General features: G+C 37.1%; 1 protein-coding gene across 1 annotated transcript; it reads left to right on the top strand.

Moving 5' to 3' along the window:
- Positions 1-29: 29 nt before the first annotated feature.
- Positions 30-13,654, top strand: cops7a (COP9 constitutive photomorphogenic homolog subunit 7A). Its single transcript, XM_041988413.1, has 8 exons — positions 30-138; positions 4,789-4,911; positions 6,305-6,380; positions 7,094-7,182; positions 8,012-8,214; positions 8,325-8,430; positions 9,817-9,986; positions 13,110-13,654. Exons 2-8 carry the CDS (start codon positions 4,789-4,791, stop codon positions 13,147-13,149), a joined length of 807 nt encoding a protein of 268 aa, XP_041844347.1. The 5' UTR covers positions 30-138; the 3' UTR covers positions 13,150-13,654.
- Positions 13,655-14,283: the final 629 nt, after the last annotated feature.

The raw sequence follows: 14,283 nt of genomic DNA, 5'->3' as shown, positions 1-14,283 counted from the left end.
TAACCAATAGCTTTCTTTTCCTGCTTATCTTGCCATACCGTCCAATCAGAGAGTACGTTGCTTTGTTGTCGTACGTGTGCTGACAGCGGAACTGAACAATCCAGAGGGAGGTTATCTGCTAGAATCCAAGTCAACAAGGTACATTTTAAGCACACATAGTGTTTTTTTTTCTACTTTTGTAATTAACTTTACGTTAGCAGCTTTTTTCCCGATCATTCGTGCAATGTTGCGGTATTATTTAATCAGTTAAAAAGGCTTAAAATTAAGTGAGGCCTAACGTCAACTGTTAAACGAAGCCTTGCGGTTATATAGCCGTTAGCAAAAGAGTTAGCACGACACATTGAGCTTGGCAAATAATTAGTGGATACATTAAGATGAAGTCTCCATTTAAAACAGTCAGATATCTTAATCATATAGCGTTATGTACAATTAGCTATTGCTTTGGCGTTTTCATTTGTCCGTAGCTGTTATGTAAGGGCATTAGCCTCACTATCGTTATACCGGTGATTTAGCACTGTAGCTAACGTAAGTGCAGGGGCAGGGAGTTTGCCTGTGTGAGCTTGTCTAAAGTATTTATTATTAGCATACAAGAAACGTAACGTCTTTTAAGCTGACATTTCATAATGTCGTTGATTTTTGTGTGTGGGTGGGGTGGTGGGTTATGTGCTGTTTATTTTTAACAAACGATGCATTCAAACCAACGTGCAAAAAAAAAAAAAAAACCACAATCGATTTTCAAGTCTGCCACAACTGTCTCTTAAAGGTGATTTCAGTCATATCTGAAAGCTATGAAAACGTAAGGGTTCAAGATTTTTTTTTTTTTTTTTTTTTAAAGTGAATATATTCGAGTCAGTGTTTGAAAATTGTTTTTAGTGGCACCAATTTTAGGTATTTTTTATTATTATTTTTTAAACCTTTGCTTTGTATCTAGTGATAGCAAATGAACTGAACATGAACTACATTTGCAATCACTACCGATACAAAGCAACCAAATTGCTTACTCCACCACTGCCATTGAATGGTAAATTAAACAAAAAATGGTTACCTAATTTTTGTACCTGATTGTAAAATTATTATTCTTGCAAAAGTTTAGAAATGATCAACTTTAAAGGTTAATGTCGTTATGCATTATCAGCACTAATTGGCATGATTTGAACTAACAGTTTTACACCATGACCTATGAATGTAAACACCATGTTTTCTTCTTACCCTAAGAAAAATGTTGTACACATGATTACAACTCTAACACTCAATTAACCTTGTTTTTGATTTATTACATTTGAATTTGATTTGAAAATTTTAATGCCAAAGCAAACTAATTTTGTTTTAGTGTAATGAATTACTTTTTATTGAACTAGTTCTTATTGCAACATTAAAACCACTGGCTGAATACCACATACCCACCCCACTATGTGTCACTAAGTGCTTATTACTTGTGGATTCCTTGTATGTGTACGCTTAAAAAAAACTCATCTGTTTGAGGCGTTTTATTGAATTTTAGAATTATTTGTTTACTAACCTACAATTGTGAATTTAAAGGATGCCTCAACATGTTTCACTTTCTGTCTTTTGGCTCAGATTTTTCTAATTTTCTTTTTTTGTTGTTTTTTTAATTTTCTGACCACATTATAAAAGTGATACCTACAGAAAGACACATTTTACTTAGTTTTATTACAGTTGTAATATCTCCCTCAGTGTTTGAACTATTTGTAGACAGGATACTTGATATTTACTGAAGAAGTTTCAGCAAAGAAATGCTAATATTAATTTTGACTTGTTAGTATATGTTTAGTGGGATTCAGATAAATAGATGAGGCAATTAACTTTGATGGCCTTTGCAACTTAATCAAGCTAGAAGAACATTCATCAGAAGTGCTCATGGGAATTGAAGCGAGGACAAGGAAAGAGGGGATAAACACATGTGTACTGTATATGCATATGTTGTACTTTGCCAGTGTTACTGGACCGCTTGCAGATAGAAATGTCAGTGTGGGACCACTTTAACCCTAAAACATATCTTGGTGGAAGGACTGCAGTAGGGACATCTCCTTACAGCTCTCTGCAGCTGGCTCTTAGATTCTTGCTTGTTCCACTTGTGGCCGGTCTTTCTGAAACAGAGCCAGAAACGTCCTTACTGTACCTCTTCTAACATCTCCGTGAGCACCCTTCTTTGTCTTGTAATGGTGACTGGCTGCTTTCAAAAATATTTCCACAGCCTTCCCATGGAAGCCTCTGCATCCAAACTCCACTTGACAAATGGATGCTTTCTGTCCTGCCACACATGCTGCAGAAAGCTCATAATACTTGTCTTAAGTCCTCTTACAAGCTGGTTCAGTGTTTTCCTTCCATAAATCTGTGAGCTCTGCTGTGATCACTGCTCTAGTAGAAGGGGACCATGAAGCTATATCAGACTGTAACAAGGATGAGGTGATCTGCCCCTGAAAACTGAGCTTCTGGTCCAGGTCTACTTGCATGCTTCATTTGCAACCAGCTGCCTCTCTTTCTGGCTGATTTTACGTTTACCCTCTCCTTGCACAATAAAGTGCTTTAAATATATACAGAACTGAAAAACGTTCCCGTGCACGTCTCAGTGTGGTATCAATTTGCCACCAGCTACATTGTAGTGAGGGCATTTCTCCACCTAGTGTAATGAATTCTGACATAATTCAGTCAATAAATTGATTCTTCTCCCATACTTGTACACAAGGATTGTTGTCCTTTTATTTATTTATAAAAAATGTGCAAGTATAGTCCTCACTTTAGTCGGATGTTGCAATAATCTCCACACTCCCCATACACAATTACTTTCTTAACGTTCATCTTCAATACTTTTGGTCTTATGCAGCTTTAAGATAACTGCAATCATTATACAGTAAGCTTTGATGCAGCTGACTAGTTAAAACTCTTTATTAAAGCTATCTGATGTTTGCACTGAATGAAATATTAAAATTTAAGACTTTGAGTTTTATGTCAGCAGAACTCTCATTTGACATACAATTCTGCCAAGAATCTGAACTTGTTAGGTGTTTAAAAAGGCTTTGAAGTGGTTTGCAGTATCTTCAGAGTACATTTTGGATTAAAAGAATCATGAAAAGGGAGATGCAAAACTATTGCTTATTAGGATTGAGCCTATTGAAGAGTTTACTGTTAAGTGACTTTTGTGGCTGACAAATCCAGTTTAGTTTTCCTTTTTGTTGGTTTGTAGTTTTTAGTTCTTAAGTTCTGTTTGAGTCTTTAAAGCTCAGTGTAGAAATAACAGGGAAAAGAGCAAGAAGAAAAAAATCAAACATTTTTAGTTATGGTCTGTTGTATTGCATAGAGGACAAGAGAGGATACTGTCATGGGTAGATGTAACAAATGACTTTTTATACTATTTAGAAGATAACATAATAAGCTAAATAACCGAGAGGACATTATAACAGTGATATAAAGCTGTTGACCACGTTCATCATTAAAAAGTCTATCTATTTGCCGTTTAGAAACCTTATCAGTTTTTATTTATTCATTCAATAAATTTGAACACAAACATCTTACATTATCGATTAAGTAGGTCCACAGATTTCTTGTCTTATCTGTCATTGATGTGGACCCAGTTCTTTTGTTCAATTTCAGGAAAAAATATACAGATGGATCCAATCAAGCTTCAGATTCAGAGCTTGATTTGACTTTGAAAAATACCTTAGATGATGTGAGGCCCCACGTCTGAAATGCACAGTAGGTTAATTTGTTTGGTTGGAACACATGTCTGCTCATCTGTTCAGCTTGTCTGCTAAGATGCTCTTTGGCCCTCTTTGATGGTGGTCCGGTGGGACAGCATGTGGAAGATGTGCATGTGTGAATCTGAATGCATCACATTTATAAAAATACAATATGTCTGTGCCATCAGCACGAGCAGGGAGAGAAGTATGAGCACAGCAATGGATTTCTAGACTCTGTGTCTCTAATTTTAGGAAGTGGCCTTAGATAATAAATCCATCCTGATGCATCCCAGGATGTGTCTACAAGGATTAGACATAGTCAGTCAGTTCAGGCACATCTGAACTGTTTGAAAGTAGGATCAAACTGGCATCCAGTGTTTAATGGTATTTGTTTTTATATAAATTTGAATACTCAGAATGTGTGTATAAAACATTGCAGTTAAATTATTGATTGATTGGTTGGTTGATTGACTGATTGGAGGAAATCGTCTGTTTTGTTGGTTTTCTTGAATGCTCTTTCTAAATTGTGAATGTGTGCTTGGAACAGAGGCAGATTCATTTCACTACTTAGATAATTACTCGGCTTTTGCCTTAAGCACAAATTGTATTTGCATCATGTTTCCTTGCAGGGAATTTGTTGATGAATATAAACATGCTCTGCTTCACATACACTCGACTTGTTGCCCACAGTGGTGCTACCCAGAGCTGTTACTCAGCTAGCACCTGCACAAGTGCTTTGGCAAAGAGTCCTTGGCTGTTGAATGAGAGGGAGTACTGTTGCATGTTTAAAGGATGTCCCTCTTCATCAGGCAAAAAGTGGCTGGACTTTTAACATGACATGACAAACAGTTGCTGTGGAGTCTTTGTTCTTATAAATAGAGCAATAGTACAACAAATATCCTAAAAATACCCTATTAGGGTTTTTTTTTTTAGGAGATTTGTTTTTTATTATGTCTATAAAGTAGTTTAGCTAAAGCAGTAAAAGACAGTATTTCCTTGATTTATGTCAAACTTGCCCTCCTTTTTAGCTGTAGGACTCTTGTCTGACCTGCTATCTGTGTCTTTTGCTACCGGTGTTCTCTTGCATCAGATGGAGGTGGAGCAGCTCCTGTCTCTGTCAGGTTCAGCCCTGGCCCAGGCTGTCAGCTCTCTGCTGGAGACCCCAGGCCTCTACGTTTTCTCTGGCATCCTGGAGCTGCCTAATGTCAGAGAGGTAAACACTTACATGCTTTATTTCCTTTAGACTCTTTGTCTTTTGATGTCTTCTTGGACCTGGATGAAAAATAAAACACCTTGTTTCAACAGTTAATCAGACGCATAAAAGCCTAATCCATCTAAGCATATTCTGACAGATAAGTGATGAAGATGACCACACCGATTGTGTAGCTTCATCACAAGTTTGTTTCTAAACTCCACAGAACTACATGTGTCATTTAGTCTATGTGGATAAAAGGCAGATTTGCTCATTTTTGCCTCAGTGATCAAAACCCTAACTCCCCTCCCTGTCACCATAATCCATTCAGTTCCTGAAACAGTCATTACACACAGATGAATACATTACATGTTGAACTCGCATGAGACAACATAATTAGTTGCAGTTTTTACTTTGTAAATTAATATACTTTGTAACAGGAGAATGAGATTTTTCTGCAGCTTTGTTCCATGACTTGAGGTTTAGTCCTTTAAATAATTGATTAAACACCAGAAACATGGAAATATTTGGCAAGGATTTGGTGCACCTATAGACGCTAAGCAGTCAAGTTGTATTTGATCTCCTTTATTAAACGACCTTAACAAGGGTCCATGCTGGTAAAATGAACAGGCATCATTGCAGAAAACTGCAGCTGATATTGTGTTTGAAAACACTGTTCCAACAGCATAGAGTTAATGAAGTCAAGTAAATAAATTTTCCTCATGTTTTTATTCATATATATTTCTGTATTTGAGTTGAAAATGAATACTTTGTTGGAGTAATAATAGAAACATTTTATTCACATACAGTATCCCTTTTGCAGGAAAAGATTTGTTTGCATTTCCAGGGTAGTCTCTTCTCGGGCCGTGCTTGTTGTTTAGTACATCAAAAATATTTTATTTTCCTTTTCTTGCTGTGCATGTTCAGCACTTGTCAAAATCAGCATGATAATTATTGAAGTCAGACAAACTGCAGCAAGGCCCATTTACACTCTGCGCTCTGGTAAACACTTAGCGCTACAAAAAAATTGCATTAACAAAACATTTGCCACACCTGGTGGGAATCTTACACACCCCAGGTGTGTTTTGTGGCAGGCAAAATAATTTGTAATTAAAATTCCTGTAATAGTGCAGTGTTGGTGTGATATGAGAAGGCATCAAAAATCTATTAATTATATTAAAAGAGACAGATATTGATTTAACATATGAGTTCAATCTTCTTGAGACTAATCAAAATATGTTTGAATATTGTAAAAAGTCAAGTCTTTGTGCGCTCTTCTAACCTTTACTGACTCAGAGTAAGACCTGTCCTCAGAGTTGCTCACAATGCATAGATACAACACAGTTGCCTAGTTTTCATTACTTATTGTATGCTACCAGATCACTTTCTCTTTCATCTTCCCTCCAAACCACAGCTGGAGAACGGCCCCCATGCACCAGTGTACCGGCTCCTGAACCTCTTTGCCTATGGAACCTACTGCGACTATAAAGGTATTGCAGTAGCAGCAATATGTAAATAAGTAATAGTGTTGCCCTGCATCTCTTTTTATTGAGGTGTATTTCTTTGCAGCAAGGCAGGCATTGTATAACTGTCAATGAGATGCTCTCACATGAGATGCTGCAGGCAGTTTATTAACAGATACAATTACTGAACTTTTTTTGTCTGGAGGCAAGTTTTCACCACGTGTAATAACACAACAGTTGCACAAACAGACAGAAAACTGATCATTTGTGACTTAATATTTCCTCTGTGTATTGTATCAGTGAGCTTAAACAAAAAGTAGAATGTTAATTATGTTTAATTTTATGCTGAATATTAACCAGTAGCCTGTAAAAATTGTGTTGTTCATTATATTCCCCTCCCATCTGAGCCATGCTGTCAGAAAGCACGTTTCCTTTGAAAGAGCTGTGTAGTGAAGCTTTTAGAGGAGCTGTCAGAACTGCTGTCTCAGGGGGATCGGAGAGCTGTCACCAGGGGAGCAGAAGACATGGTCACTGGGGGCAGACCTGCTCCTCGTTTCCTTCTAACTTTGTTCTTGGACTGCCTACACTGCACCACCCTGACCTGCAAATCACTAATAGTACACTTCAATATAAAATGTGGCCTCAGCTGTTCCTGATCCCTCACCAAAGTAAAACTTAAATGCTATTCTGGTATATTATTCACAGGGTGTCTCATTTTACATTCTTGTTTGCTGATTTAGAGAGAGCAGCTTCTCTTCCAGAGCTGACCCCAGCACAGAGAAACAAACTCCGTCATCTGTCGATCATCAGTTTGGCTTCCAACCTCAAGGTGTGTGTTCATTATTTCCTATTCCAGTTTTTTACATAAACCTAGACATGAACCACTGTTTTTAAAAATTTTTTTCCTCTCTCAAGAATAGGAGACATATTTTATGCAGCTTCCACATTGCTGCAGATTTCATAAACCAAGCCATGACATTAATGATACATGAATAGTTCTTTTTTTAAATATGACTTTGCTGTTTTTTTCTGGCTAATGATCTCAGTCTTTAAAGTTCATGTGAGATTTGCTGTTAGTGTAAGCTTATGGCTGAATTTATGTAAGCTAAATTAGAAGCAAAGCAGCATTATGAGCTTCCAGATTCACAAGGAATGGTTACTCATTTTATATTTCATGCACACTCTTTCATGTGTATGATTAGGACTATGTTATTAAGTCATTTTTCCTTTGCACTTTCCAACTACACTGCTCTTTTTCCTGTGTTCTTTTCTTTCACTGCATATGATAAATAATTGATTCATTATCCTAACCAGAACTGTCCTTGTCTTTTTTCTTCTTTTTTGCTTTATCTCCCTTTCCATTAACATTGCACCTTTCACTCCTGCCCCCTTCACGTGTCACTTCTGTCCCTGTATGTGGGCTTGAGCTCTCTAATTGCCCAGTGATGGATATAATTCACACTTCTTTCCTCTTACAGTGGCAGTGACATTAAGACAAATGAGCATTTTTATTTTAGCATTTTCAGCCATTTTCCATTGAATCATTTAAGTATAATCAGATTTACTGCTAGTTTTCCTAAACTTTTATAAAAAATAAAAACAAGTAGTATGGTATGTAGGTTTTAGTTGCTTTATTCCTTTATTTATCTACATTCTAGTGCCTGCCATACTCGCTGCTCCTTCAGCAGCTTGAGTTGAAGAACGTGCGAGAACTGGAGGACCTGTTGATCGAGGCTGTTTACTGTGACATCATCCAGGGCAAACTAGACCAGAGGAACCAGCAGGTGGAGGTAGACTGCAGCGTAGGTCGTGACCTCGGCCCCAACGAGCTCCCAAACATAATCAACACACTGCAGGAGTGGTCAGTATCCGCTCTTAAGTGTCTGTGCGCACACTTGAGGTTAATCTCTCAATTTTCCTTGTTCTAACTAGCCGTCTACCTCCATGGCTTTCACATTTACTCTTTTACAGGTGTACAGGCTGTGAGGCAGTGCTGTGTGGTATTGAGGAGCAGGTTTCAAGGGCAAACCAATACAGAGAAAGCCAACTAAAGGTCAAAGTCCAAGTGGAAACAGAAGTGAGTTCTTCATCCTTTCAGTGTACAGTTCTGTCTTTTTCTCCAGAAAATTCAGTAAATGTCTTTTCCTCCTTTGCATCTGTTTCTTGCTCCTGGCTGCTGGTGGTATTTTAGTTTCATCTTGACTACATATTTATTTCTCTTTTTTTTTCTTTCTATTTTTGCCATTTTACATGCTCTTAACTTTCCGTCTGATTACAGACTTTAAAATCCCTCGGTAATGCACTTTTTGCTTTTTCTTTTGTGATATGTAAGGTATCACGCAACTTATTCTATGTTTTATTTATTTTCACTTCTCTTTTTCTGTTGTTTCCTAAGATGTAACTCCAACCCTGCAAGTAGCTGCTGAAGCAGCTGCTACCAAAAATAAACATGTCACATAACTTTATGACTATTATTTCCAAATTTAACAGCAACATCACTGGTGCTGTTTGATTGATTCAGTTATCTTGACTTCGATAAATTTATCAGGGCATCTTCTCAGGTCATAGTCATCTATGAAAGAATTTTGATCAAAAGAGTTGCAGAAACTCAAAGGTGTTGTGTTAAATAAAGGATAACCTTGGGCCATATTAGAGGTCTGAATCTTAAGAGAGATCAAAAACTGATTAGACTGTGATTTATCTGTAAATTCTATGATGCTTGTCAGTGTCTTTCATCCTCAAATTACTTCTTAACGCATATAGCTACATTTTTCATTAGGAAATACGAGCCTTCACATCTGTCATTCTAAAATCTGAAAACTGTATTTAATATAAAAATCTGCATCCTCTTAGTATCATTGTCTGAACAACCTACAATCACTACATATTCTACTTATCAGTCAGCTCAAGGTCTTCAGCAGCATGGTGGATTAAACATACTGTAAACCAGAAAAATCACTAATTGACTATTTTTTGGTATAATCTGGCACTGCTACCTCTAAATTAATAACCAGGGTTAACAACAACAGTTACAGCATGAAAAATCTTTTGCAGCATTTATAAATGGATTAGCACTAACTGCCTAATGTGTAGGTTCTCATTATATGGCCACAACAGCTATGACCCACCTCTTAAGTTGCCCTGTTGTTTGGCATTGGAGCATTGGCTGTGGATCATTTAAATTCCATCACCTGTTTGTTTGTCATGTCTCAAGCTGAGCAGCTTTTATGCTGCAGCTGGGAAGATTAGACTGAAGCATGGTCGCTGTTGAAGTCAAATTAGCATGCACCTGAATGTTGGGACCTCTCATTACCCAGGAGAACACTGCATTGTAATATGATGTGGAATGTTGTTCATCTGTCAGTGGTTTTAATGTTGTCACTAGTTTTTAAGACAGGAAATATATATATATAAATTTAATCTTAAAACTTAAGGTTTTTTATCTCTTTGGTTTTTGCATCAGGTCTCAAATCTACAGAAAACGCTAAAGGCGAGCGCTGCTTCTCCATCATCAGGCCCCGCCCCCGCTGGTGCCGCCTCGAATCAGGATGCAGATCAGCCAGCCGAGCCGCGAGACCCTGCTTCCTCTCAGGAACCACGGCAACCTGGCAAAAAAAGTTCAAAGGTGAAAGGGTGAGTACTGTCACATCTATTATGTATTTTGTGGCTGTGCACTGTGGGCAGCAGAGTTGTTCACAAGTTCTTCTTTGCAAGTCAAGTCTCAAGTCTTTGACCTCAAGTCCAAGTCAAATCTCAAGTCACTTTAGTTGTAATGAGTAATCTGCCATGCTATGCTTGCTGTCTGGTCTACTTAGAAGACTGCATTATAATATCCAAAAAATTTAAAATCCCTTTATCTACCAGCATTTAGTGACAGTACTGATCTTGAGCTTAAACTGACAAATGCTCTGTCCCTCTCCTCTGGCTTTTTGGGAGTTTTTTTTGCATGGAAATTTATTTAGATTAGTAAATATGCTCTTTATATATCTTATCCAAGCATTTTTAACATGTACAAAAATCCATCGGGACCCACATAGAAATTTTCAAATTAATACTGCAGTTCATAGCATTTTTTCCCTGAATGTAGAGAGGAGGGCCAAAATGCTGCTTCTCCAGGTGTGTTTTAAGGTGGATGCGCTGGATTTATTTATCACAGACGTTGCCTTTTTCCTGCTCTTATATTGGTCCTCTTTTATTTAGTTTTTAATACCCAAAACAGCTGTGTTGGGGAAATGAGAGCACACAACACAGACAACAGACAAGAGATCAGACAGAGAGAAAGAAAAATAATTACAATTGTTTACGAGTCTCAAATCACGAATCAGAGTCTCACACTTGAGTCCCCATCTTTTGGAAAATTTTGATTTTACAGCTTTTTTAACAAAAGGATTCATCAGTCGTTTGCATAAAAATAGCATCTCTTGTTTTAACGCTAAATGTTTTACGAACTAAACATGTTCAGCCGTATAATTAGCTGAAATTATGCTTTATTCACTTTACTCAGCTGTGCACTTTCAAATAAAGTTTGCATTTTTTTCTTTAAAGATAAATGTTTTTTATTAGTTTGAACATGGAACAAAACGTTCCATGTATTTTTTTTGTTTGTTTTTTATTACATATCTTGTTGCAGCTTCTTTTTTTACCTTAAAGGACTTTTATCATTTTTGAAAGTTATATTGTAAATATGAATCTGAATGTATAACCACAGCATTATAAAGATAATTTCTAAATTAAAGTAATTAGTCCAATGTTCTTATTGAGAGCAAAAGTTTAATAAACAGTTATGAGCAAGCTGCTGGTTTAAGTGGTTTGCCTTTGAAAGAGTGTGAGTCTGCATTAAGTAGTGTTATAAGATACACATCGCTGTTTATCATTTTCCTGCTCAGTACATCTTTCTGTCCTTCATCTAACTTTCTTCATCTAACTATCCCTATTACCAGTTGGTAATTTCACATCTGTCCAGAACTGTAAAATGTCACTGAATAAATAACTACCCTGCATGCTTGCTTCCTGAAAGAACCATTTCCCTCTCCAGCAATCAGCTGAGATGTTTCACATATCTACTGCTTATGTTGTTCCTGCTGAATAGAAAGCAGTCATTATTTTCTGGCTGCCTGTCATTATTGGAAAAAGCACAGAGCCTTATAATTTTCATCATTCACCACTCTGCTTCATTCAAATGAAGATCCACTCAGTATTTGAAATTCCATATTAATGATAGCTTAACCTCAATCCTCAAATTAAAATGTTTTGACACCATTTCTTTAGAAAAGCTATTTAAAAGATGAGACTTAAACTGCAGCAGTTATAATTAGAAACTATTAATTTGCTGAAATAAAACAAATCCACCTAGATCTGTGCCATTGTATTATTAAATACTTATGATGAATATTTTAACTCACACGTTTGCATCCAAGTTGCATCAGTAATGTTTTTTTTTTTTTCAGTAAAAAAGGAAGAAAGTAAATGCATAATTGTAGTGTTTTAGCATCATCACACATTAATATTAACATTTATAAAGCTAATAACAATAAAGCCAGGGGCACTACCCACCAGATAAGGCAGAACAAATGTTAGATCATTAAATAAATCAATCAGTCTCAAGACGCTTCTTGTAGAGTTCTCATTTGAATTGACCTTAATCATCACACAAGGAAGAATCACAGACGACTAGTTAAAAATAATATGAATATTTATTAACTAGGCTGCAAACTACATAATGTAAGATATGAATGTTAAAAAGATAAGGAAAGGAAAAAACATGAACAGAAAATATGTAAATATGAAGAGGTGTAAAATGGTAAGCAAAATGAAAGAAATTAATTCAACTGTGGTGTTAATAATTAATGTTCAAGAAAATGAAGAAAGGATTTCTGAATCCTAAACAGTTCAGTTTGATAGTCTAAGACGCAGACCTAGTTTAATTCCTGAAAACAAAGATTAATTCATCATTACCAATCTTTTTGACACCATCATCGTTTCATAGCAATTGAGAGGGAATTGGTCATCCTTGTAAGGTTCTGTTTGGACCGAGTTGACCCACGTACGACCGCTTCTGGTGGACACCTCTGAGACACGGAGAGGAGCACTGGTTGGTGGATGAAGTCCTATCAAGCTCCCAGAAGTCAGGAAGGTTTGTCCGTCACTCATTGCAGTCTTTGTGGTTCCTCCTCTCACTTAATATCTCCCCAGAGATGCTGCGTAGGATTGGTGGTGTCATCGGGCAGTGGGGAGATTTAGGAGATTAACATGAACTTAAAAATATAAAACTTTTTTCAGAGTTTTAAAGCACATGTGGAATGTAGTAAAAAAAAAAATAAAAAAAAAGGTTGTAATATGCAGAACTCCAAAGAAGGTGATCTGGTATCCGTCACATCAGAGTTGGGTGATACCTGAGTAAAGGTGCAGTGTTAGTTTGCTTTCATTATCGTTAATTACTCCTATGAAAACTTTGTGTTGCAGGAAGTTTCTTTAGAGCCCTCCTAAGTTGCTTGGGACCCCAGGTTTGAAACCATGGATTAGCAGATAGACAAAGAATGTTTTTGTTTTTTTGTTTTTTTTTAGGAAGAGCTAATCCATTGGTGTCTGTTAAACATCCAAACTTAACATTAAAGTCAATAAAGTTTCCAGAGCATGGTTCCTTAGATGTGAGTCTTTCTATCTGGGCTCTTTTGTCCAGAACTCACTACATAATTATTTAAATAAGCCTCAAACAAAGTACCAAATCTATGATTTTATTGACTGTGTTCCATCCAGGCTTCGTGGCAGTGGGAAGATCTGGTCCAAATCCAACTGAGGACAAGAGCCTGAGATCTGGGGAAAGCGGCACTGATGGACATATGCTAATTAATGGACACATGGGCAAGTTGACGGACAGATGAATACATTAAATAATGTGACTACTTTTCATGGATACCCTTTTCTCACAATTTCGCAGTAAAACCACAAAGCTTCACTGGAGCTTTCCTCACAACCTTTATGGATTCAGAAACACACGCTTGGGTGGTGGATAAAACACGTGTGACATTCACTCTTGTTGTTGTCAAAAGCTTTACAGCCAGCCTGCAATGTAAATAAACAGAGCACTTGTAACACATGAGGACAGAGTAGTCTGCAGCAGGAGTCAGTTGCCTTTAACCAGAAGCAGGTTCTCTGTATTTGATTCAAATGTTTTTGTGTATCTCTGTTCTTTATCTTTAGACTGATTCTGTGTTGCTTTGTATTGTTTCTTTCTGCTGAGTTGAGATTTGTACAAAATCTGAATATAAATTGTTGGGAAATAAAGCAAAGCCCTGTACTTATCTGGACTGCCTTATTAATGTCACTGTCACTTCTTTTATTAAACGTACTTCAAAGTGCATCTCTGGAGGGTGCACTGCTAAATGTTAACTCGCAGAAGGGGGCTACCCGTTAGGAGGTCAAGTCATTAATTAGGGCATGTCCCAAAAGAGATTAATGTATTATAGAGCTGAGGGTTCCCCTGTGCGATACCAGCATGGCTAGACACACATACGTACAAACTCGCACAACAGCAGCATTCATATTTCCTATGCGTATGGCCCAAAGCTTCTAGGTCAGTGTCAGAACTGTCTGCCACTCTTCCTTATACCTCCATCATGGTGTCGAATATGCCCTAATCATGCCCGTCCTGTCTCTCTCTCTCTTTCATTCCTTCTCTAAATCATCTGCCTTCATCTTATGTGACATTAATGGTTACAATTAGATGACTGGCAGCAATGCTGACGAGCAAGTAGACAGGGAAATTATCCTGTTTCATTTAACCCTGCATCTTTCTCAATTTTCCCCTTCCTCCAACACCCTCCTCACCCCTATAAATAGCAGTGTTAATTTCAGTCAGTGTGACTGAGCTTCATTGGCTCACATTTTTTTTTTACAAGATTGAGGCTGTGAAATTTAACAGCTGTACACC

This window comes from Melanotaenia boesemani, chromosome 6 (genome assembly GCF_017639745.1).
Source record: "Melanotaenia boesemani isolate fMelBoe1 chromosome 6, fMelBoe1.pri, whole genome shotgun sequence".
NCBI lineage: Eukaryota > Metazoa > Chordata > Actinopteri > Atheriniformes > Melanotaeniidae > Melanotaenia > Melanotaenia boesemani.
This window is presented reverse-complemented; position numbering and strand designations above follow the sequence as displayed.

Excerpts from the sequence above, each read along its gene's own strand:
- cops7a (XM_041988413.1), top strand. The coding sequence starts at position 4,789 with ATGGAGGTGGAGCAGCTCCTGTCTCTGTCAGGTTCAGCCCTGGCCCAG. Across the intron at positions 8,215-8,324 it reads ATCAACACACTGCAGGAGTG|GTGTACAGGCTGTGAGGCAG; the intron begins GTCAGTATCCGC and ends ACTCTTTTACAG. Across the intron at positions 8,431-9,816 it reads AAGTCCAAGTGGAAACAGAA|GTCTCAAATCTACAGAAAAC; the intron begins GTGAGTTCTTCA and ends TTTTTGCATCAG.